The sequence below is a fragment of the Rana temporaria genome, chromosome 5, assembly GCF_905171775.1.
Source record: "Rana temporaria chromosome 5, aRanTem1.1, whole genome shotgun sequence".
NCBI classification, from domain to species: Eukaryota; Metazoa; Chordata; class Amphibia; order Anura; family Ranidae; genus Rana; species Rana temporaria.
In genome coordinates, this window is record NC_053493.1 from 295,246,913 (window position 1) to 295,273,906 (window position 26,994).

Consider the following 26,994-nt stretch of genomic DNA (forward strand, 5'->3'; position numbering starts at 1 on the left):
GAGTAGCAGTATATAAAATATAGCCTATCAAAGTATGTGCACAAAAAATGTGGTTTTAGTTCACAAAAACAATTCATATTGTGAGTGTGGGACAATACAGAATTTTTTTTTCTTCTCTGATTCATTCAGGGCCTAGTCATAATGCTTGTTTTCCTGCAGCAAGACACAAGAATTTTACTGTAAAAAAAAAATTGAATTTCAAATTGAAATCCAATTATATTCTAGATGGCCTAGTCCTAATGCTTGTTTTCCTGCCGCAAGACACAGGAATTTTACTGTAAAAAATTTAATTTCAAGTTGAAATCCAATTATATACTAGATGGCTGGTTTATATCTGCACGTGCTGCAGTTTAGTACATTTTTAAAGGGAAACTAAGCAGGCACATTTACACTTATGCATGTACAACCCTGATTCCAAATAAGTTGGGACGCTATGCAAAATCTAAATCGTAAAAACAGAATGCAATGATTTGCAAATCTCAGAAATTCATATTTTATTCACAGTAGAGAATTTAAAACATATCAAGTGTATAAACTGAGAAAATTTACAATTTTAAAAAGAAAATAAGGTCATTTGGAAATTAATGACTGCAACAAGTCTCAAAAAATTTGGGACAAGGCAGCAAAAAGCTGGCAAAGTGGTACTAACGAGGAAGAGCTGGAAGAACATTTTGCAACTTATTGGGTTAATTAGTAGCGAGTCAGTAACAGTGGCAGCTGGTGCTAAATATTTGGAGAGGATGGAAAACTGACGCAGGCAACTGCCACTCTCCGTCCACCGCCCCCCCCCGACGAGTCGGACGGCAGGGGCAAAGGCAGCGACTGTCGCAAGCAAACCCCCCCCAGTGTTGGAGGGAACTGACTATAACTTAGGACTGAAGGCAGTCCTCTCCCTCCCTCTCCTTCTTGTTACTTTTGGACAGATAAGCAACCTGCATGCAATGTCCATTCAAGTCTATGTAGCTACAAATTGCACTGCACTAAACTCGTACAGGATCCTTTTTAAAATTGCATCGGATTCACACTTCATATATGTGAGCGGCCTCCGTAGAAACGTATATTCTTTTATTTGTGCAATTCCAATGTGTTTCTCGAATGCCTCAGAAATCAAATGTCGTCGAGTTTACACAGTCTCCCGACTTTTTTGGGGTTGTACATTACAGCCTGCAAGTATAGATATAAATGAGCCCTAAAACAGGAGTCAGAGTGTTAATTTGAAGGTTATTTAAACCCAAGAATAAAAATGGTGAATATTGCAGTTTGCCATTACTTGGTTGTAGTGGTTGCATTAATTTCCCTTTTTCACCAGGCGATCCTGCCTGTAACGCACTTTTTTTTTGTCTTGAGCTTGCTATGCTCACTTCCTGAATTCGATCTGTGGATGAGTAGGATTGTGCAAAATGTATAAATGTCTTTTAGTTTTAAGATGCATAATTTACATGACTAGTAAATAAATAATATTTAATGCTTCTCTGACTTTCTATAAATATAGCTAAATATTAGTCAGATGCCATGCATTATTTTGGGCTGTGACAGTAATAAGCAATTTCAAGACAGAGTGGACCCTGGATTAGGATCTCTAAATGGCACTTAGCGATTGCCTATAATAATGGCCATGTCAGACACTAAATCATTGGTGTAATCGGTGATGTTCAGGATAATTAAATATTTACTGTACTGTAAATCTTTTGGCAATTTCCTGCAGTGCGGCATATTATATGACACTACGTGTCTGGGCATTTGCCTAATGTAACCTTTTCAAAATTCTTTAATTCAAATTCCTTGTCTTAATTTGAACGGTACTATTACATCTCATAACTTGTTGCTAATATTGGAAGTCACTAACGATTAACGCTGAAGTTTAGGTATGGCATTTTTTACATATTGTACAGGATGCCAGAGATGGGTTCTGGATATTGGGTATATTGGTGTGTCCCTATTAAAGGGGATGGTTTAAAGACATTGCTGAGTGCTTATGTATTCCCAATCCCACCCATTGCAGGGTGAGGGGGTTCCAGGGTAAGTCCCCTCAAAGAGGAGAGGACTGATTTTCAGTACTCTCTGGACTGGTACATCCTCATTTTGCAACCTGGATTACAGAGGTTAGGGGAGACTTTTGGGTGGGAAACTACCTACAAACCCTGATTACAGGGAACTTTAGTCCCAGACTAGTTAACCCATACGTCTTCATCAGTGTCCTTGAAAGGTATAGGAAATCGCCAACACCTGTTGGTGAGGTGGAATAGAGCAGAACACATCTGAGGGAGCAATGTGGACCAGCTTGTGGCTGAGACAGTTTCTCAACTGTGGAGACTTCCTTTTTTTGGGAGCTTTCACTTCCTTTTTTTGGGAGCTTTCACACACTGTTAAGGGATCAGTGTGACTGGCGGTGAACCCATCCTTTTATTTTTTTAGTACCAACAATTGGACTTTTTTGAAAATAAAAATGCCTGTTTAGTTTTACCAACATGTTGACTGCTCATTTGGGACTTATCAAGGTTACAATGGGTACATTAGTGTAACTTTTAACAGTGTAAGTATGTATGTGCCATACTTGTGGGATCACAGTGGAAGCTGGAAATCTCTGTAGTAGGCATCCCTTTCTACAGTGATCTGCACTACAATCAGGTCACCGGTTGTGCAATCCCCATTTTGTTACAGACGGGGTAGGGTATCGGTGAAACAATTGGGATCGTGAGACCAAAAGTCTCGAGTCTCGACTAGTTTCGCTTTCGCTTTGTCAGGAGACGGTCTAAAAACATAACATAAAACAAACATGAGGCATTAGAAACAATACATTGTTATTTGTATCTGGGGTTCTTTGTGTAAAAAGAGCGCCCCAAAGAACAATATAGTATATAATAGGGGAGGGGAAGGGAATTAGTTCATGTCATGTCTCCTACCTGGAGGCACAACGTTCCTTGGCCCCAGGGAGAGAGTCCCAGTTGAAACGTGAAGAGGTAGATCACACGTGAACCAAGACCAAAGTCTAATCAAACAGACCTGGATAATAGAATTGTAAATAATAATAAATTGATTGCATAGATTCTGTGACTGTGATAAGTGCAGAAAGCTACTGCAGACGAGTGAGTGCGAGGTGCAGTGATGTGAATCAATTGAGAGAGAGTTCTCAAGTGTGTACCTCACACACGAGGCTGAAGGTGAAGTGATACCACCAAAAAAGGGGGAGGGGAACAGAAAAAGGGGAGAGGGGGAAAAAAGGGGAAAGTGGTGGGAGGGGGGGGGGGAAGTTGGGGAAGGGGGAAGGAAAGCAGCGGATAAAAATTAAATAATAAGGATTATTATTTAATTTTTATTTTTTATCCGCTGCTTTCCTTCCCCCTTCCCCAACTCCCCCCCTCCCACCACTTTCCCCCTTTTTCCCCCTCCTCCTTTTTCCCTTTTCCTGTTTCCCCCCCCCCTTTTTTTGGTGGTATCACTTCACCTTCAGCCTCGTGTGTGAGGTAAACACTTGAGAACTCTCTCTCTCAATTGATTCACATCACTGCACCTCGCACTCACTCGTCTGCAGTAGATTTCTGCACTTATCACAGTCACAGCATCTATGCAATCAATTTATTATTATTTACAATTCTATTATCCAGGTCTGTTTGATCAGACTTTGGTCTTGGTTCACGTGTGATCTACCTCTTCACGTTTCAACTGGGACTCTCTCCCTGGGGCCAAGGAACGTTGTGCCTCCAGGTAGGAGACATGACATGAACTAATTCCCTTCCCCTCCCCTATTATATACTATATTGTTCTTTGGGGTGCTCTTTTTACACACAGAACCCCAGATACAAATAACAATGTATTGTTTCTAATGCCTCATTTTTGTTTTATGTTATGTTTTTAGACCGTCTCCTGACGAAGCGAAAGCGAAACTAGTCGAGACTCAAGACTTTTGGTCTCACGATCCCAATTGTTTCACCGATACCCTACCCCGTCTGTAACAAAATGGGGATTGCACAACCGGTGACCTGATTGTGGTCAAGTTTGTTTTGTTTGTAATGGGTTTTAATGTGATGTAATTTTTATTTATTTCTGTCTTAATGTCTATATGTAAATAAACATTTTCTTAAACTTACCTTAAATTAGTTACTTAGGTTTCTGAACCTTTACATAGAGTACCGGTATAGTCCTCCCTGCCCACATTTTTTCATTGGAGACTCCGGGTTTGTGGGGAATCCCTGGGACTCCTCTACTTATATCCTAAAACTAGGACGATGGTACACCCCCTATTATATTGTATGCTTTTTAAAAATTAAAGGTTTAATCATATAGTGATCTGCACTAGTTTCTGGGTCCTGTGATGTCACCTCCCGGCCTTTACCACCTTGCCCAATCAAAGAATGCTTTGCATTCATTGAGAGAATTTAGTATGTTCCTTAAATGGGGCTTGTGCCAAGCGAACTAACTCCTGCATTCACAATACAGCAAGGCAGTCACTTGGTACAGGACCCAGATTCTACTGGGGATCACTGTAGTAGTGGTGTCTACTACAGTGATATTCAAGCTTCCAGGGACTTCGAAGGATCCCTGTCTAGAGCTCCTGGCCCCTCCCTCCTGTTGAGTGCCCCCACAGCAAGCAGCTTCCTTTTTGGGGGCACCCGAGTGGAGCTGCAGCTTTGTGTATCCATTCAGACATGGAGCTGCGGTTCAGTCCCATCCCCTTCTCTCTCCTGATTGGCTAACTGAATTTGACAGCAGTGGGAGCTAATGGCGCCGCTGCTGTGTCTCAGCCAACCAGGTGGGAGAGTCCCGGACGGCCGAGACGCTTGTGGACATTGCTGGATAGAGATTGTCTAACGTAAGCACGAGGGGGGGATGCTGCACATAGAAGGCTTTTTATCTTAAAGCCTGATGGGTTTTACTTCCTCTTTGTTCGCTGCAAAGTAAAAGCATAATGGGCTTTGCTAGACTTTGCACACCTTTTTCATTTGGCTCCACCTGGAATGTATTTAGTGGTTTAAAGTACAAATGGGCTTTTAGTGTACTGACCTGCAGAAACCAGCCAGTTTACTGTTCATTGATCAGAAGAATGATTGCTATGGTTGCTGTGTCCTTACACCATCATTGCTGTTTGCACTGTTGTGTTAAATATTCCTTGTGTGTTTTTTAGAGTGCTTCCAGCTCGCCAGTAACCTCTGATAATATTAATAATAAATGAAATTATGCAGTTATTTTATCCAATGATAACATTCGTGGTTTTCAGTGTTCGAGAATGTCAGATGATTGGTGACACAGAGTACTAAAATCTGTTCTAAATAAACACAATTAAATCAGACAAGTGAAGCATAAGGGAGGCTGTTTACTCTTCCACCTTTTGTACTGAACAATGGGGTGGAAACTGGCTTTTGAGATTTAATTTGTTTAGTAGATGTCACATCCCAGAGTACTGACTAATGTGTTTTCCCAGGCGAGAGTTGAGAAGAGTGCTTATCTCTGCACTATTTCATTCTGATACTAACCGCAGACTCCATTTTCTGTTGCAAAAGCACACAGGGACACTGCAGAGTGGATTAACGCCACAGATTGTTGATGAGACAATTTTGCTAGAAAGATCTGGTTGTTTGAAATAATAAAATAAAATGCCATACGTTTTTATCAAAAATTACAAAAACACTAGAATAAGATTTTATTATTGCTGACTGCCCTGAAAAATGTTTTTGTGATTCAAACTGTAACTATCATTTGCACACTAAAGATTTTTAGGGCTGTGTAAAGACAGCAGATTAGTGCAGTTCCTCCATGTAGAGCCGCTGGCAGATGGGTGTGCATCTACTTCAGAGCTGTGTGCAGGCAGCCCATAGAAGCGGATGCACATGCAGTGTTGGCATACATAATCGCAAGTCAAATTTTGACATACGAGCAGGAACGGGTGCACAGATCCAAACGGTGGCACTCCATTTGGATCCGTGCATGCTTGTAAAACTTTGAGATGCAATTTTGACCGTGCCAACACTGCATGTGCATTCACTTCTATGGGCTGCCTACAAACTGATGTGGTTGCACATTAATTTGCTAGAGGTTCTGCATGTAGGGCGGCACTAATCTGCTCTCTGAGACCTTAAGCGGACATTTAGGCATTGCAATTTTTACATAGTTACATTGGTCCAGCTTGGTATGTAGGATTCCCATAGAAGCTGGAAATCACTGTAGGTGGGCACCACTCTGATTGGATGAGGTAGAAGTTGTGACATCGTCCTGCAAAAGTGCAACATTTTCCTCAAGACCCAGAAGCTAGTGAAGATCACTGTAGTAGCATTGGTAGCAGTAATGGTCCAAGCTGGACCAATGTAAAAAATGCCATATCGAAACTTTTTTAAAGCTTTATAATTCCTGGAAGATAAAATAATTACAATGAAAAACTTTGTTTATATGGACATCTGTTGGATTTAAAATGTGTTTTTTTATTTTATTTTTTGATTTTCAATATAGATGGCTAAAGGTATTTTTTTTTAAATGGATTTTGATGCCCTCTTATTACAGGTGGCAGCCTCTAAAGGGTAGCAGGAGGTCACCCATTTTTTTACTCAACTTTTTCTAATGTGCATGTGAAAATAATGAATTTAAAACCACAAAGTTGGCGCTGATAAAATAGAAATTAACTAGATTTCAGCAGCTGGCATTCAGGTTCCCCATGATTGGGGGGCAAAGTGAAATGATTGAGACATGGTCTGGTTGGAGCCTAGGCTGAGACTGTCATATACCACCTCACAGGGTTTTGCTGTGGTGTGCAACTTTTAGTAATTCCTTTCCCTACTGGATGTTTTGCGCTGGGATAAGCTCTATCTCTGTTGGCACTGTTGTGGACCACAGTAATAATAGGTACTCTAACTTGTCTAGTCAAGTATAACACCTGTGTGCTTCAACTCCATGCAGCAGTGATCTTCATGTGCAAGCCCATCTTTGACAACTAGAAAGCTTACAAGAGTAAAAACCTCAAATAAAGTGGTATATTGCACTCAGCATGTATTAGCCTGGGGCCACATCAAGGTACTTCTCCTCCCCCTTTACCTGCCAAAGGACAAATGGAGGAATAGTGTCTAATGAGCCGAACTCACAAGTGCCAGCAGATCTTGGCTACGACACCTCCGATCCTCATCTGAATCAAACATCTCCAATATAATACATATAAGGGACAAGAGAAAACCCTTAAGCCCTGTACACACGATCGGATATCTGATGGAATCTAATCCGATGGATTTTTTTGTCGGATATCTGATGAAGCTGACTTTAATCAGTCTTGCCTACACACCATCAGTCAAATCCGACCGTGTCCAACACAGTGACGTAAAACACTACGACGTGCTGAGAAAAATGAATTTCAATGCTTCCGAGCATGCGTCGACTTGATTCTGAGCATGCATGGATTTTTGACTGATGGACTTCCCCACAGACTATCCTTTTTTTTTTTTTCTATCAGTTTTTTATCCATAGGAAAAATTTAAAACAGGTTCTATTTTATTTTTTTCACCGATGGGGGGGTTAACCGATGGGGCCCACACATGATCGGTTCGTCCGTTTTCAGACAAACCGATCGTGTGTACAGGGCTTTATAGTATAGTAAATCCTAACATTAATTTGTGTAAAGTTCTGCAATCAAGTATAAAAACAAGCCAGCAAAAAACACACTTGCAAAGAAGCCACTGCTTCTGCTGTGTCCTGCCCACCAGGACACAGCAGCCATAGGCGTTGGTGTGCAACAGACTCCATCCAACATTTTTCATCTAATAAGACATCTTTAGGCTGAAATGCTGGAATTGACTACACTGTTTTCTCTTGCCCCTTATGATATGTATTTTGGGGATGTCTAATATGAATGAGGATATTGGGACTGCCAAAGCAAAGATCTGCTGGTTGTTGTGCGATCCACTCATTGGATGCTATTCCTCCATCTATGTTCTGGCTGGTAAAGGGAGAGGAGGCGCACCTTGATGTGGCCCGATGCTAATACATGCAATATACCTGTACCTCTGCATGTGAGGTTTTCACTCTGGTAATCCGTCTAAATGTCGGTGATGGGCTTGAACATGAAGCTCGCTACTGCATGGAGTTGAAGCACACGGGTGTTGTATCTGGGTTTCACTCGACAAGTTAGAGGAGCTTGGACTTTTTTTTTCGTTTTGCACAATTTAGTTTTTTATGTTGTTTTTAGTTAATATTGTGGAAGCACAGCATTTACTGCAGATGGAAATGGTGGAAGGGGTATGTCTTTTTATGCTTTGTGTGCTGAGGGCCATGAGACATTGGGGTTGATTTACTGAAGGCAAATCCACTGTGCACTACAAGTGCACTTGGAAGTGCAGTCGCTGTAGATCTGAGGGGAAGATATGAAACAAGGGGAAGCTCTGCTGATTTTTATCATTCAATCATGTACAAGTAAAAATGCTGTTTCCTTGCATGTCTCCCTCGGGTCTACAGCAACTGCACTTCATAATGCTCTTGTAGTGCACAGTGGATTTACCTTTAGTAAATAAACCCCATTGTCCAGTAAATGGTTACCAGTGCAAGATGCACTTAAGTATAAAAAGAATGGAACATATTCATAAACAAACATATATGCGCATTTGTGGAGCGGTTTTCTGCTGTTGGACACTGATCAATTAAATGCTAGATATTTTATGTATGAATTTCAAGGAGAGAGAAATGAACTCTTTAACTGGTTGCCGACCAGCCGCCACAGTTCTACGGCGGCAGGTCGGCTCTCCTGCGCGAGAGCCCGTAGCTCTACGTCGGCAGTTGAAGCGGCCACTAGGGGCTCGTGCCCCCCGCTCGCTCCTAACTCCCGCTATCACCGACGAGCACCTGTGATCGCTCGTTATAGAGCGAGAACCGGAAGCTGTGTGTGTAAACACACAGCTCCCAGTCCTGTCAGGGGAGAAATGCCTGACCGTCTGTTCATACAATGTATGAACAGCGATCAGTCATTTCCCCTAGTGAGTCCACCCCCCCTACAGTTAGAACACACCCAGGGAACATACTTCCCCGCCCCCTCGTGTTAACACCTTCCGTGCCAGTGGCATTTTTATAGTAATCAATGCATTTATACAGCACTGATCGCTATAAAAATGCCAATGGTCCCAAAAATGTGTCCGAAGTGTCAGCCATAATGTCGCAGTACTGAAAAAATATTGCTGATCGCCGCCATTACTAGTAAAGAAAAAATATTAATAAAAATGCCAAAAAAAAACCCCTATTTTGTAAACGCTATAACTTTTGCGCAAACCAATCAATAAACGCTTATTGCGATTTTTTTCTTTTATGAAAAATATGTAGAAGAATACGTATCGGCCTAAACTGAGGAAAAAAATGTTTTTTTATATATTTTTGGGGGATATTTATTATAGTAAAAAGTAAATATTCATTTTTTTCAAAATTGTCGCTCTATTTTTGTTTATAGCGCAAAATCTAAAAACCGCAGAGGTGATAAAATACCACCAAAAGAAAGCACTATTTGTGGGAAAAAAAGGACGCCAGTTGTGTTTTGGGAGCCAGGTCGCACGACCGCGCAATTGTCAGTTAAAGCGACGCAGTGCCGAATCGCAAAAAGTGCTCTGGTCTTTGACCAGCAATATGGTCCGGGGGTTAAGTGGTTAAGCTTGTCTAATTGTCGTTTGGATGTACTGATTCTACAGTATATCATGTTTCTTTCAACAATTTAAATGTTTTATTTTCTCATTTCTACTAATTAATAGCCATTGACAGATGAACGGTCTCTGTGTTTTCCAAATAGTGAGTAGTGGTATACCGTTTTATTGCAGAAAATACCCACCAGTCTGTCATGGCATGGAATGGTAGTCTAGAGGACAAGGCATCTTGTAAGAGAATGTATTGCTTTCAGGGACAGCTGTCCCACCTATCACACTAGAAGAAGCATATGGGACCGGAGCATCAGATGAAGGTTGTTGGCATCTGTTGGGCTTTAGCATTTTATAGGAAGCCCCATTCTGATTTGTTTAGACATTAAAGTGTATATATGAGTAATGCTTGAAATAAAAAGGGTTTAAGCAGGAGGGGTTTAAGGTAGCCAACTTTTGCGCATACAGATGGAAAGATAGGTTACCACAGTATTTTAAGTGTAAACTGTTGTGTCTCAGACCAGTAGGTATCTGAAACTCTTATGTGTTTCATTATGTGAAGTGTGTGTATTCCAAATGACAAAACTGGGAAAAGTCAAAAGCCCCATACACTATCAGTTTTCCTGCAGGTTTTCTCTTCAGGTTTACCAAAACCATGTAATATGAGGTCAAACCTCAAGAGTTTCAATTTGTATGCAATCAGGCAGGCCCTTGCACTACATGGTTTTGGTAAACCTGAAGAGAATATCTGCAGGAAAACTGATAGTGTGTATGGGGCCTAAGATTTGCTCCAAAAAAAGTGTCCTGAGTGCATCAGAATTCTTGTGTTGCTGTATGAAGTCATTTTTGCTGTTCTTTGTCCATGGTGCTGAAGACAGCTGTTGTCCCTAATCTGAAGGCATACTGGCAGCAACAAAAGATTTTATTAATGTTCAGTTGCATATTGGATTAACTTTAGGTCTTATTTATTCAGGTATTTATGCCCCCACCCCCTTTTTCTTTATCTAAATTTGTTTGCATTTTCTGCCATTTAAACAAAACATATGGGCATATACAGTATATATAATTTGAAAACTTGAGGTGGGCTTTTAAAAGTTTAGAAATAAAAAAGACTAAATAGTATACTAATTGAGTTCCATTGTGAAAATATAAGCAGAACATTATGGCAAACTGTGTTTTGTTGTTGGGATATAAACGTGCCTTTTTTTTTTTTTTTTTTTCATTGTAAATCACCTTAGTTGAACCTAAGCATGCAGCTTCTCTTCAGATGGAATTTTTATAAAGCTTATGTAATGTAAATAGTTTTTTCAATTGTTAATGATTCAAACAGGTTAAGGTTCAGATTTCTGCATAGTTCCACCTTCCATGTCTCGTAATTGGCGCTATAACTTGATGGATAGCCACATAGATGCTGGAATGGGCAGGACTGAGTTTGACTTTTATAGGGTTTGTCAGAATTTGCGTATAGCCTCAGCTGCCTGTATCTTTGGCTCTACTGATCATTTTGGCATGGAGCTTTTACTATTGATATGCAATGACTATCATCACTTTTTTTTTTCATCTCGTGCTCAATCTGTGTTGCCTGCTTTTGGAATAGGTTTACTTTTGAAGTGCAGTAGATGCTAAAGATTTTTTATAATTTTTTTTGCAAATACCTAGAATTTGCTAAATGCTCAAAGCCAAGTGACTCAAAAGTGTTTTAACATTTTGCTTTTGTTATGAGTGATCAGATGTTTATTACTTGAAATTACTTTAAACTTGCCTGTCCTAAGTTGTAGTGGTGGGATTGATTTTCCTTTTTCAGGTGTTTCCCTTTTTTGTTCACCTGGCGATCCTGCCAGGAGCACATTTTCTGACCAAGGGTGACAATGCTCACTCTCTGTACCAAATGCAAGAGCAACCTTGTCACCCTAGGTTTCCTCCTGATTTGGGGTACAAGCTCCTCCCCTCTGCTCATTACCATTACATAGGAAGGATGGTTTTTGTTAGTTTGCAGAAGATAACTGGGAAACCTGATGGTGTTTTCTGAGATTTTACTTGAGTGAACAGAAGTTAATAGGACCTAGGATTTCCGACAAGACCAACAGGTATATTTCTGTAGTTGTAGCCTAAAAAAATAAACCGGAAGCAGTCACCAAACCTATGGACTGGTAAACTTGCAACATATTACATTTTTTGTTTTATGGGTTTGGGTATACAGTATTTTAATTTTTTTATTTTTACACTGCTAATCTGTAACATGGTTTACTGAATGTTTGTTTCAAATCTGCTTCTTTTAAACATCTTTTAGTTGTTGAAATTTTGTGGCACCTTAGCAATGAAGAGAAATGTCAAATCCTACAGGAGGCTTGTATGTAACCAGGTTCCTCTAAATTGGAATGTGTTACGAAGAATCGGTGAGGTGTCAGACAATCAATATATTTCTATTCACACCTGTCAAAATCTCCCAGGAAAAGTGTGCGATCTGCATATGAAATTAGGAACTGAAACCTCTAAAATATTTAAAAAAAAAAAAAAAAAAACTCTTGCCAGTGAATTTCTAAAACTGTCAGTCTGAAAAACTGCCTATTTTTGTGTTTGATCAAAATTCAGATTTGCTAATTATTTATCTCCGTAAATGGGGGGAAAAAATCTACAATTTTTTTAAGTGATTCATAAAATGTATTTTTTTTTTTTTTTAATTTGCATTCTATAAATTTTACCTATAGCTAGTAATATTTACTATATAGGAGATAATAATAACTTATTTGAGGAAATTCATAAAGGCTGTTATAGATGCCCTTTATAATTGTGTTGGAGCACCAAAATTCAGACAATCAGCCAGGTACATGAATTTGCATTGTTCTTCCCCACTGCACTCCCACCCTCCCTCCCTAGCCACTGTGTCTGTTACACTGACAGACCCTTAGCTGGGGAGTTTTTACTAGGGGTGGGCAGTGTTAGATGGGGTCCTAGTTCCCCTTTGGGTCCTCGCCGCTTTTTATCCCCACCAATTGGTATTGCCCATATTTGAGTAATAACATCAGCTATAGCCTCAGTCCTTTTTATTTGCATTTCCCTTGAAGCCAGGGGCTCTCCCAGCTGACAGCTAAAGGAGATATAGTGCTCAGCCTGCTCTGAGTACTGGTGTACTTCTGTATTGGGCCCAGGAAGTTCTTAAGGGAACTACCGCCAAAAAAGTGCTTAGAGTCATTTTGAATTTTCCTGATTTGTTTTTACATTTTTTTTTTATTTATTTTTTTTATTGAAAGAATCAAGCAAATAGTCTACAGTTTTAATAAAAATGTAAAAGGTTAAATTAACTAATAAAGGTACCGGTATATAAAAGATATTGCATTCAGCTGTTGGGCTGAATGTTAAAAGCTGGTCATACACAGAGTGAATGTTGGCGGTTACTGATTAACTGGATGAAAACCATTCACTCTGTGTGGCCCTGTTGGCATCCTTCTGACTGACAAAGTGACAAAATGAAAGACCCAGGTGAAAAATTGTTGGGCGACCAGCACCTGCAGCCAATTGGATGTAGGCACTGTTTAGGTCTTTTGACAGTAGGCATGGATGGAGGGAAATGAAAAAAATCAGTATTTATAGCCAGCTTAAGGACTCGTACACATGAACTGAAATAAAGGCATATGACCGTACAGTATAAAATACACCTGTAGTTACAGCACCTTGGAGCCCTGGCCACAGTATTTTTCTGCCCATAATACTCTGTGCCCCTATAATGCATGCTTATGTTTTCCACTTTGCAAGAGTGCGTCTTTCTGGAAAAAATATCTCCATGGACATGCACATTTAATAAAATTCAGGCCTTTACATGCAATGATCCTCCAACAAAAAATGATACTTCTGTTTTGGGTTTTGAGACCAGGTTTTGGTTTCTTGCAGATCCTTGAACAATGTGACCAACTTGGCTACACTTTCAACTTCGCTAGTATTGTCACTTTCCTTAGGAATTACTAAATATATTTCCTGTGGATAATATACTTAAGGGGAGGAGCGCTTTACAGCTTTTTTGTAAACTATACCTCTGCGGCGGGGCTTGGAAATAGATGAAAAATGTATTTAGGCTTGTTTCACTAGTATAGCCATGATGTGTTTTGGAGGTGGAATCTGTCTGCTGGGCATCACTACAGGGAATAAAACGCCATTTATAGTCATTCAAATCTGAGTAAATCCATTTTGGGGAATTTTCTTTGTGGCATTGTTCTGCCATTTGGTGTACTCTCTTCATGGTTCTAGAATCATGATGCCCAACCTGTGGCTTGAAGATTACTTGCTGTGCAGCCCTTGGACTCCATCAATCGTAGTGGAATGTTAAAAGGGACTATAGTGACCGTAATCTTTAGCAGTCTACATTCTGTCACTGGGTGATGTTAAAAGCCACAGTTGAGGTCCCCTATACCTTCTATATTGACCACCACTATTCTAGGTAGTATAATATAAATATGTATATATATTTTTTATAAGTGGATTTGTTGTACAGAACATAAACACCATGCCATATCTATATTTTATTATACTTTTCCAGTAAAAGTGCCAGTGATACTGAAGTGTTTCAGTACCCATATCCAAAGAGATAATTATGAGTTTGTGCTGCATGCCAGGAAGTTTTCAAGTGTTTGTGTCCGGATACAAGTAAAGGGAACATGTTGCGAGTTCACAGCTCCTTATGAATATTTATAGCGATCTAATTTTCTGCAAACAGAGCAAATTGTACTGGTGTACAATATCGGGATAATACATGATCAATTATATGCAAGATCTTTGTAGGCAAGTGGATATGTAGTTGTATATAGTTGGCAGATCTACTCTTGGGAACCTCCCATTCAAGAGTTGCCTGCCGTTGGGAGATGATCTCAGATCTGTTACACTGGCATGCACATCCAGCTGAAGCTCGTCCTGGAGAGTAGTAATTGGACACATTAAAAATGTTTACCCACTTATTGCTGTAGTTTTCCCCACATAAGATTTAGAGGTGCCTGTTTGTGCCTCCTCTGCCCTCTCAATAGCTTAAACTTGATCAGTCACATGATCATAGGCATGCGCACAGGATGTAACGGATATGCATGGGCATACCCTAATCACCCTGTGTGGTGCCGTTTCCCCCTGCTTCCCATCTCCCCTCTGCAGTGCTGCCAGCTTTTTTCCTCTCCGGAGCGGTGAAGGGGCTGGTAAAATATTTAACTGGCCTTCCTTTTCTGAATGAACTATGTGTGTTTGTGGTCTGTACCGATTGCTCCTGTCTTCATTTCTAACTGAAGCATAGTAAAATGTTTACTGCAAGGTGCAGAGAAAGGGACTGGGGAATCCGTCTTCAGTTTCTTTCTCTGTCTCAAAAGTGAGAAATCGGGGACCTATTTAGAACCTTGATATTTCACCAAAGCCCTATAACGGGACTCCTAGAAATAATTGTAAAAAATAATAAAAAATTTAATTGTTGACACTGCCCACTGCTTTACTGACACCAATCTTTGCTCTTCTGACACCGTCCACCTGTCTGCTGATATACACACGTGTGTTTGTGCTCTGGGTCGCACGCCCTAATGCAGTAGGCTGAGCACACCAATGCACATGATGATGATTGTGCTTATGAAAGCATTTTAATTTGCTGATTATGAGTGTGGTGAGAAGTGTTATGAATTTGGGGCACGTTAGGAAAATGACTGAGATATATTCTTGTAATTCTCCTGCATGAAAGGGATATGATAAGTGGTGTTTATTTTAAAGCTTGCAGTCCTCCTTTCTTCTTCTGCTATTAGGGCCCATGGAAACAATATGCGGTAGTATATTGTGCACAAGGATCTATTATTAAAGCCTACCATAAGTAGCTGCAGATCCTTTTTAGAGAAAATCCCTTGTGACATTTTTAATGTAGTGCTCAGCATTTAGCTTTGAACTCTAGTTGCAGAAATGGAGGCAGGCGCCCAGCTAATAATTGAGATTGGGGTTAGCATAGACATAAGGAGAATTAATTTGTAACTAAAGGCTTCAAGAACCAGGATGGCATAATGTTCTCAGTGGTCATTGTGGAAATGAAAGTAGCATTAACGGTATGACAGATCAGTAGGCACTCTGTTCATAAGGGCGTAAAAAAACATAAAGGCTGGTGAAAAGTGTGTGTGTGTGTGTGTGTGTGTGTATATGTATATGCAGACCAAATAAATGGTAATACTGTAGTTATAAATGCAGACCAAATAAATGATAATACTGTAGATATTCTGCATACAGTTCATTTGGAACTCCCAAATCTTCTTGGCCGCAGCAACATCATCATATGGGCTGCAGGACTTCTTACAGCACCAAAGCCAGGTGAAGGTCCAGATCGATGCGATGCAGGCTCTACTCAGTTGTATGGTGGACAGCGCTAATCTGTCAATCACAAAGACTGGGGGTGAAACTGAGCCAAATTGTTTAGATGAGAAGGGTTGTCTGCAACGACAATGCTGATAATCCTCTGCAGCCCTGTAGTCCGAACAGCTGCAGTACAGCTGTGTACAATGACAACACCAGGCATTTAGCATTGTCGCACTCATTGGCAGGATCATCAGGTTTTTGTTACATAAAGGAAGACGAAAGCCTACAAATTATGCAGTTAACGCGCACCTTTCATCTGTGATTATTATAATTTACCCAATATATTTCAAGACTCTACTGTTCAACTTATATCAAGACATACCAGCATACCAAAAACAAATGAAAAATGTAAAATTCAAAGAATAAACAAAAAGGAAAGTTGTGACATTGCAGGTACACGTAAATTAAAAATTCTGCTTCTTTATCCTAAATGAAAAATATATATATATATATATATATATATATATATATATATATATATATATCTATTTAAAATATAAAAAAGAAAGTATTCTATTTAGGTATCGGGGGTATTTGCGGGAGTACGAGTACTCGGTATCGGTATCGGGACAACCCTAATTAGAAGTAAAGTCAATTCCTCTCCATTGTACATCAGATTGTTTTACCTTGAAGATCAGGACTGTAATATGTGTAGGGCTTTTATTATTATTATTGTTGTTTTTTGTCAAAAGTCCAGGTCCCCTATCTACCAGTATAGTATGTATGTAGTTATGTTGCAGAAAAATAAAAGCTTTCTTTGATTTTTAGAGCAAGGGCTTATCTTGGCTCCTGGTGTGTTCCATAGAAAAGTTCATGACTTCCTTGTATGTAAATTTAGGATGCAGAATCCAGTAAGACACAGGAAGCAGTTCACCAGCTGACCTTGTTGGCACTCTACCCTGCACCCATCAACTATGTTTGCATGGCATCCCCACCATTTCTCCAGATGTTTTTGCCTGGCTTGTCAATGTAGGCTATATTCACAGGATGCTGGTTGTGTTTTTACCCCGGTTCTTTCAAAAACGTATTGCATAAAAAAAACTTTTCAAGAATAATGACATTGAACTGTACTGCATATGCTTACAGTTGTTGAGCCCCATGTGTTGGACTACAAAAATATCCATTTCATATCGGTCTATAAGTGCTTTTAAAGTGTGAACTTTTTTACTTTTTTGAGGAGATCTATATTTGAAAGTTACAACTTTTTTCCAACAAAGTACAGAACCAAATTTCAAGTTTTTCTAAACCCCCCCCCCCTAAAAATCAGCTATTTTTACACCCCCACCTGGATCACTTAACATGATGGGGCAAAACGAACTTGTAATCTTCATCATTGCATATATCTGTATATGCATTCATTCTCAATTGCAGCTGTTTTTGCAGAGCTCAGCACATGCAGATGGACAGGCTCACATCATTACCCAAGCAAATGACCTTTTGTCTTTGTGCCGTCAGTAGTAAATGACCCTTGATGTTTTCAAGCAATTATTTTATCATTTTCATTAATGTTTTTGACCAGTAGATGAACAAAGTTCTGTTTGCAAGGTATGGATGATTTGATTTCCTATGTAAAGCAAAATGATTCATCGTTTTGGGTGTGTAGCATTTATCTTAAAGAGGAGCATCAGTGGGAAACTTAAAAAAAAGAGGGTCGGGGTTGCTCTGCGCAAAACCATTGCACAGAGCAGGTAAGTATACCATGTTATGGAAAGAAAAGAAAATTACCTCTACAAACACTTGAGCTTTCTATGCAAGGATTTTTTTTTCTATTTAATCTTTAGACGAATATACATAACCTAATTACATAAAATACATTTTAATCTGTGTTCGTTTTTCTGTAGTAACAAAGATATTTGTTCTATAATGTTTCCTGATGATACTATAATTGCGATTTTGGTACAAAATAATTTTTCAAATAAAACAATCTGTTGAAATCCAACACTATAAAAAATATTAATTGACAAAAAAAGTTAAATATTAATAAAAAAATAAAGAAATCGGTTAAAGGGGGGAAAAAAACCCAATACTTTAGGAGGAATGGAACTGTAAGTAAAAAAAAAAACAAAAAAAAAAAAACACACAATGGAAGCAGGCATTAATTAATCTGCGATAAACCAAATTTATGTTCCTATTCGTAGTTTTTAGAATGTACATTAAGTTGCACATGAAATTAATGTGACATTCATTTCGGGTGCATCTTACTAAAACGGTAGGAGATCTGAGGTCAAGGGTCAATTTTATACTTTTTAGGACATAGCTGGGCATTGCTTTGAAAGTGGGCCAATCATTCTCTATATGTTCATGGACCAAAAAGCGCACCTTATAGTTTTCCAGGATACTTCAAAGCAGCACATTTTGTGATGCGCTGATAATGTATTATTCTGTTGCATGTGCAATATTGGTGCTTTACCGAACATTCACTAAAGTGGGGTGAACACTCTCAACAATCTTTTTGTATGGTACCCCTAGATGGATCTGTAAGGTTGATTTATGTCTGCATCTCTGTTCTGTTGGTTTAATGTCCTGTACCGTTTACTCCTAACTTGCTCCCTCCTCTGGATGATATTTGTGGGGTTTTTTTGACATTGGAAACTTGGTCCAGACAGCGAGAACTAGATCTAACTCAGAGGTTCCCAGTGCAGGAAGCTGTCCTATTTACACAGTAGACCTCATTTGTCACCAGAACTACTACATATGTGAAAAATATTATAATAGTGGCCACTATGAAGTCTGCTCTTGAATTACTATTCATTCACTGTTTGCAATAATGGATCTGACCATGTGTATGATTTTTCTGTTTCTTTTATCAGATGTGGGATATACACCTTGGCCTTTTCTTCTATTAATATTTTTCTTTAGTTTTACTTTATAGCTGTACCCGACAGACAAGCAAAATGACTCAATATGCTGCAGTGATGAGATATATTTATTTTTTATTTTTTTATTATTAAATTATTCACCAGTGCCCAAAAGCACAAACGCAGTTTTTATAAAACATTTATCAAAAAAGTCCTTGCAACTTATTCTAGCTTTATTTTAATTATTTATTCACTTTGTTTTATTGAAATTTTTGCTTGTAATTGTGACTCAAAGCTATATGAATGCATTTCCCTGATTTTAGTGCCTGGTGAATTATTCTGTTAAAATTCTCCTTTTCTTTTGCCAGAAAATAACTGAACATGACAACAGAAACGGGCTCCGAGTCTGACTCCAAACAGGATCAGGAGAAAGACCAAAAAGATTCAGCCCAGCAGAAGGAGACTCAACCAGGTCAGCAGCCTGGCGAAGATAATCAGAACGCACTAGAACATTTCCCAGCAGCAGCGGCACACAGTACACCACTAAAGAGTGATAAGGCAAGCATTTTTTTCAATCTTACAAAAAACATTCCATAAAAATGTTGTGTAAATCTCAAAAATAGGAAACGGATCATGCAGATATCGGTATGTACTCATAAACTGAAATCTTTGCTAATTTAATCAATGTACAACTGTGAGAACAAGTTCGTGAGTTCTAAAAGGGTCAGTCCACCTGCACATTAGATCTTGGTTTTTAGTGGATGCTAGAGAGTTAAATCGCCTAACGGTTTCAATCCAGTAAGATCCCTGTTCTTTGGTTACTGAGTCTTTAATCCTGCTGTGGCCTGGGTGAGGGAGTCCCATGGTCCATGTTGGATTTTTAATATATTGTGTATTTATAGTGCCCTTCTTCTGACACGCAGGCCAGCCATACAGTAATAGAGTTCCAGCTCCCTAGGATAGTTAAATAAAACTAGAGAGTAAGATGGCATCTCAGAGCACTGATGAAGCTTCAAATGAGGGTCATAGAGGATCTAGTGAAGAAAAGGGAAGAAGGCAAACTACGATAGTGGAAGGATTGGGGTTGGGGAATATGAGGGCCATAATTCAGTGATGGGTAGGTGGATCCATTTCTCAGAAGTCTAATAGATGGTCAGAGTCTGGTGGTATACAAAGCAAAATCTAAAGGTCCCAGGCATTATGTAAGCTACACATTGTATGAGTGAATTTAGCAGTCAGTTTTTCATTGATGAGCATCCAATGGATCTTGCATTGTACTGTCACCAGAGAGAGGGAATCCAACAGCCAGGCTGTAGCTATGATTTGTTTAGTGGCTGTGAAAACACAAGTTGTCAGATGAAACTGGCATTTGGAAAGCCCATCAGGTTTCAAATTGAGTAATGCCTCTCCAGGAAGCATTGGGAGAAAGACCAAAAATAATTCTTAACATATTATAGAATTGGCATTAGGCAGTGAGGCATATTCACCATGTATGAATATATTTGCCTGGTTCTAGGCAGCCTCGGGAGCAGGTCCCTGAATGTCCCAGGTGTGTAAAGTGGTTGTAAACACTCAAGGTTTTTTACCTTTTATGCATTCTATATGACATATGGAGAAGAAGGTGTTCTACATTCCAAGGGAAGAACTGGGCAGGGCTGATGACACTGCTTGGGAACAGTGGAGGCACATCTCAAACATGAACTGCAAGGGTTTGGTTAAAGCAAATGCCAGTGTTAGAGGGAGGAGTTTTTATGCAGGTGTTGGGGTAAAGTAGATCAATGTGTAAACTGTGACAACAGTGTGAGCAATGTCTTTTGGGGGAATTAAACACTAATGGAAGAAAAGAGGAGGATTTGAGATGGAGAAGATAGGGTGGTAAAGAGTGGAGGATATGTTGGTGTTGGCAGTTGAGGGGTGGGGTAAGTAGTCTGAGTGGCAGGGGAGGGCAGATGACAGTGATGCAAAGTGGGGGGGGATTATGCAGAGGCAGCAGTGGGGGTGTTGAAAAGGGAGAAAAGACAGAACTAGAAGGAAAATCTTTATAGTCGTTGGCACCTTTTTTTTTATGTAGTTTACATACATTTCCAGGGCAGCAGATACCTCCAACATACTCTGAACAATTGTTTTTATGATTTTATGATTACATTAACTACCTTTTTTATATTTAGACTGAATTCTACATCAATTTGTTGAATGCTCCAGTATAAATGTTTTATTTGTTTTACTTTTGGTTATCCATGAAGCAAACTTTCGTTTTTAATAAACTATAATAACATAACTAGTTTGTTTGGAGAATGCTTTGGATATGAAAAAATAGCTGAGTTTGAGATTTTGACAACTTTTATCCAATTCCAAAATAGCATTTGCTTTTTCTTGTAATGACATAAAAGTCTTAGCAAGTTATTTAATGTGTGAAGTAATTTGATCACAATTTTGGGCCAGCTTGAGAATGTGCAATGTGACAGTCTCTAGGGAAGGCAGAATTACACTGGAGTTATTTTGGAATACAAATGCATTAATCATGATTGCAGTGTTGAAACTGTCCAAGCATGGCAAGAAGAATAGTGTAATAAAAAGTAGGTCTAGCAATGTTAAAATAATATGCTTAATTTCATGTCACGTACTGACTCTTAAAACTCATCCAGGTTCGTTACTATGAAATATATCTGTATTGCCACTTTGCAGCTGTTTATGCGAAATCTGTCTTTTCAAATGCATACATTAGGCTTTGAATGTGGATTTTTTTCAAATAGGATAAACAGTATATTTACCAAGTAAAAAAACTGAAATACAGCTGTGCTCAATTTATGATTTCTTGGCCATTTTTCAGAGAATATGAATGATAACACTTTTCTTTGACTCATGGTCAGTTTTTGGCTGAAGCCATTTATTATCAGTCACCTGTGTTTTCTCTTTTTAATTCATAATAACAACAAAAAAATATGAATCCTGATCAAAAGTTTAAATACCCCAGTTCCGTGATACCGTGTATTGCCCCCTTTGACATCAATGACAGCTTGAAGTCTTTTCTGGTATTTGTGGATGAGGCTCTTTACCATCCAAAAAGATAACTCAGATGGTAAAGCTGTCCATTCCTCTTGGCAAAAAGCCTCCAGTTCCTGGAATTTCTTGGGCTGTCTTACATGAACTGCACCTTTTTGAGATCTCCCCAGAGTGGCTCAATGATATTGAGGTCAGGAGACTGAGATGGCCACTCCAGAACCTTCATTTTATTCTGTTGTAGCCAATGACAGGTCGATTTGGCCTTGTGTTTTGGATCATTGTCATGTTGGAATGTCCAAGTATGTCCCATGCGCAGCTTCCTGGCTGATGAATGCAAATGTTCCTTTGACATTTTTTGATAACATACTGTATTCAACTTGCCATCGATTTTGACCAAATTTCCTGTGCCTTTTTTGTAGCTCACACATCCCCAAAACATCAGTGATTCACCTCCTATGTTTTACAGTAGGAATGGTGTACCTTTCATCATAGGCCTTGTTGACTTATTTCCAAATGTAGTGTTTGTGGCCAAAAAGCAAAATTTTGGTCTCCTCACTCAAAAAGACTTTGTGCTAGAAGGTTTGAGTCTTGTCTCTGTGCTGTTTGGTGTATTGTAAGCGGGATACTTTGCGGCATTTGCTCAGTAAGCACTTTCTTCTGGCGACTCGACCATGCAGCCCATCTTTCTTCAAGTGCCTCCTTATTGTGCATCTTGAAACGGTCACGCCACATGTTTTCAAAGAGTCCTGTATTTCACCTGAAGTTATTTGTGGGTTTTTCTTTGCATCCTGGACACTTTTTTTTTTTTTTTCTTGGCAGATCCTTTTGACAATACTTTTTGCTTTCCCCATGACTCGGAATTCAGAAACGTCAGTGCAGCACTGGATAAAAAATGCAAGGGTCTGTCAGGAGTCCAGAAACTCATTGACCTTTTTTACACACACACTAATTGCAAGCAAACCGATCACAGGTGAGGATGGTTACCTCTAATAGCCATTTGTGTGCATGTTATCATGCCAAAATCACCAGGGTATGTAAACTTGTGATCAGGGTCATTTGAGAAGTTTCTTTCGTCATTAAGATTTAAAAATAGTAAACACAGTTAGATAATAAACACTAACCTTGAATGAAAAATGTTTTTGTGTTATCATTCATATTCTCTTTAAAATGGCTAAGACATCATAAATTCTGCCAGGGTATGTAAACTTTTGAGCACAACTGTACTTGCAAGATATGTAACATGCGAATAAATGCTCTTTCACACAGCAGTATATTAGACCTACAACCATTTTTGCCCATAAACATGCTTTACAAAGAAAATGCTGTATTTGCTACCTGTGCATAAATGCCAGCATGCATGTTCACACATAAAAATAGATACAAATCATAAGGGAAACTGTGCTAAAAATGGTCCCAATTTTTGCACGAGGAATCTTGATTGGATATCGTCACAAAATATATCATGTTTAAAGTGGTAAGATAAATCCTTTTTCCAGTGGCATCACTGTGATTCACATAAAAAAAAGTGCACTGCCGCCTTAAGAAAAACTTGCTTACCAGATGGCAAGCAAAATAGGCTGTAACGGACATATGCATGCTGCCGGGACAGTTATAATCTTCGTGCAGGGGGACTACAAGGAACTGCATGGCCTGTCACAATTGGATGTACCACATTGTATTCTGAGCTCAAAGGGTTAATTGTTCAAGTCTCTTTCATTGCTGAATGCTAATGTTCCCTTCGCATAGATAATGAGAACTCTCTCTTGTGTGCAGGTAAACAGCCCCCCTGTGAGGTGTATGCTGATGGGGATTATGTGTGAGTGATAATTGTTTTAAAAGTTAATTGAATTCTATTGAGAAAAGAATGTGCCTGGCCAGGAAATGTTAAGTGATTTGCGGTGCCGAAGCGGCTAGAAACTGGCCAAGTGATTAATTCAAGGAGATGTCATTGTTCTTTTAACAGTTGTAAGCAGATATAAGCAGGTGAAATATGCCAAATAAAGTCAGTCTGCTTGACCCTTCAAACGTAGCACGTCTCGTTTCTTGGAAGGGCGTTCGATGGGATATACCGGCAGTACCTGCATATCATAACTTGTCAGCAAAAAGGACGTCTCCAACGGCCGATACCCCTCACTACCAGTGGGTAGCCGTTACATTGGTTGGCAGCGGTGGGATGGTCCTTTTATCCAAAGAGCAAGTTCTGAATGGAGTCGCAGTACGCCAGGCTGAAAAGATCCACACTGAAAGATCTATTGGAGATTCGTGGTAGGAGCGCCAGCAACAGACCACGGAGGGAGCTGATAGCTGAACTGCTGGAGCTGGACGAAATGGATGGATCCATGGAAGGAACTGAGCCCCTTGCACCGGTCAGCGAAGAAGATGTAATTACTGGGATTGTACAGCGGAGATTATCCTTGTATCCAGAAACATCCGTGGAACTAATCAACCAGCTGTTCCGGGAAGCAAGGGAAGAGATACAAACGAAGAGGGGACAAGAACTGGAACTGGTAAGAGCGAGACAGCCCATTACACCTGCAGTTCCTACCCCCCCCACCTGCTGCTACAGAAAAGAAAATACCGTTCACTGCATTTAAAGCTTTTGTGGAAAGTGAGGAGGAAATCGATGGATATTTGGCGGACTTTGAGAGGCAGTGCTCACTACACCAGGTACCACCAGACCAATGGGTCACTATTTTGTCGGGGAAATTGTCGGGCAAAGCCAATGAAGCCTTTCGGGCTCTCGCCCCAGAGGATATTTTACAATACCAGCAAGTTAAAAAGGCGCTGCTAACCCGATACGCCGTAACGCCAGAAGGCTACCGCCGGCGCTTCCGGGAGTCCAAGAAGAAGGCTGTGGACTCCCACATGGAATGGGAAAACCAGTTACAAAGGGTGGCATCCCATTGGGTCCAAGGGTGCAAGGCCAACACCGGGGAGGAAGTATTACAGCTGTTCCTAATGGAACATTTCTTCCAAGACCTGGCCGCAGACATACAAGACTGGGTACGAGATCGCCGTCCCGCTAACTTAAACGAGGCGGCTCGGCTAGCAGATGAGTACGCGGAGACAAGGAAAGTAAGCCAGGGTACTATGCGGCTGGCTCAGAAGGTAGAACCGCGTACTCCAACCGTCACCCCACGCCCAGAGTTTCGGGCTCCAGTCCCACCACGTCCTCAGGGGCCTAACAACTACCCCCGGGATTCGTCTAGGGTGATGTGCCATCACTGCAGCAACACGGGACATATTGCTCGTTATTGCCCTCTAAGAGCTACAAATAACAATTGGAGACGTACAACACCCAACACAGAAGTCACTCCATCACGTCCCTCTGCGGCCCACTGCCTGGAGACCGAGGGGGGCCCGGAGGAATGTCTGGGAATTTTGTATGAGGCAGACCCAATACAAGCTGCCTCTCCAGATAACCGTCAGCATCACCGTCAGGAGGTACGGGTGAATGGACAAGTAGCACAAGGCTTAAGAGATACCGGGGCCACTATCACTCTGGTTCAAAAACATCTGGTAAAGTCAGAGAACGTCTCCACTCGTACAGTTGCCGTCCGGGTCGCAGGGGGCGCTGTATTCCGCTTACCCACCGCCCGGGTGCACTTAGACTGGGGAGTCGGGTCAGGAAAGACCACCGTTGGTATCATGGACAACCTACCGGCCGAGGTTGTGCTGGGCAACGACATTGGCCCTCTGACTTCAGCGTATCTACCTACACCTGAGGCAGCTTGCCCCGTGACCACCCGCTCACAGACCCGTATCACAGATGATCCTACAACAGGCCAGGAGACCCAGGTAAGCCAAGAACCGACATGTAACCCCACTACGGTAGAGAGACCCATAGCTTGGGACACCCCAGAGGAATTTGGGAGGGAAACTAGGGAGGACTCCACCCTTCAAAAGTATCGAGAATTAGCAGACAGTAGAGGGGATGAGCGGGAACGTTTTATATGGGAGGGTGACAAGTTATACAGATTGACTGAAGGCAGAAAGAGGCGGTATCCCTTCGCAAAAGCACCAACTAGTGGTACCCAGAAAGTACCGGTTGGAACTTCTCCAAATCGGCCACGACATTCCGTTGGCAGGGCACCTAGGGGGTAACCGCACCACCTACAGGATCACCCAGACTTTCTTTTGGCCGGGGATCTCGAAGGATGTGCGACGTTACTGCAGCACCTGTGACGTATGCCAACGGGTAGGAAAAAGAGGGGACCACCCTAAGGCTCGACTGTCACCTATGCCCGTGATCGAGGAATCGTTTAGCAGGGTAGCAGTCGACCTAGTGGGACCTCTACCTAACCCCAGTCCCTCAGGTAAGAAATACATTCTTACCGTAGTAGACTATGCTACCCGCTACCCGGAGGCCGTCGCTCTGACGAATATTTAGGCGGACACTGTTGCCAGTGCGCTCGTCGGGATATTCATCCGAGTGGGGTTCCCTCAGGAAATCCTGTCCGACCGAGGGACCCAGTTTACTGCAGATCTAACCCAACAGTTATGGAAGGTCTGCGGTATTAAGACCCTGCTTAGTTCACCGTACCACCCTCAGACCAACGGTCTCTGTGAACGCTTTAATGGTACCCTCAAGCAATTGCTGCGGACCTTTACGGCGGAATACAGAGACTGGGAGCGATTTTTGCCGCACCTCTTGTTTGCCTATCGAGAGGTACCGCAGGAATCCACAGGGTTCTCCCCCTTCGAGCTGCTCTATGGACGGAGAGTGCGAGGCCCCCTCGACCTCATCCGGGAGCACTGGGAGGGTGAGACAGAACATGAAGGTGTCCCCATTGTGCCATATGTGCTGGAAATGCGGGACCGCATGGAACATTTAGCTCGGATGGCACGGGACCATCTCCAAGCGGCCCAGGGACGACAAACACTGGTACGACCGGGGCGCCCGTCAGAGAACGTTTCAAGTGGGCCAGAAGGTGCTGGTGCTTAGGCCTGTCAAAGGGAATAAGCTCCAGACCTCATGGCAGGGCCCTTACAAAGTGGTAGCGCAAGTCTGCGATACTACATATGTAATCGCCAGCAGCCAAGATGAAAGGGTCCAGAAATCCTTTCATGTAAACTTATTAAAAGAGTATCAGGAAAGACCAGAGGATGTAGCAGCCATATGTATCCCAGCCACTGAAGACCCCGACAGCTTACCCATCCCAGATCTATTAGCAGATTCGGAACCTAAGACTCTGCTCAATACGATACAGCTAGGGGAGCGGTTACCTCCCGCAGAAAAGGGACAGATGCGA

At 40.9% G+C, this 26,994-nt stretch overlaps 1 protein-coding gene across 20 annotated transcripts in view; it reads left to right on the forward strand.

The window, feature by feature from the left end:
• EPB41L3 (erythrocyte membrane protein band 4.1 like 3) overlaps positions 1-26,994 on the forward strand; it is a 323,029-nt gene that overhangs the window by 128,468 nt on the left and 167,567 nt on the right. For 19 of the 20 annotated variants that reach the window (XM_040354001.1, XM_040353998.1, XM_040354004.1 and 16 more), the window contains exon 2: positions 19,108-19,297. In XM_040354001.1, the coding sequence (XP_040209935.1) occupies positions 19,121-19,297 (177 nt within the window). In that variant the 5' untranslated portion in view covers positions 19,108-19,120. The remainder of the gene's footprint in view (positions 1-19,107; positions 19,298-26,994) is intronic. The other variant, XM_040354005.1, reaches the window with a different exon arrangement.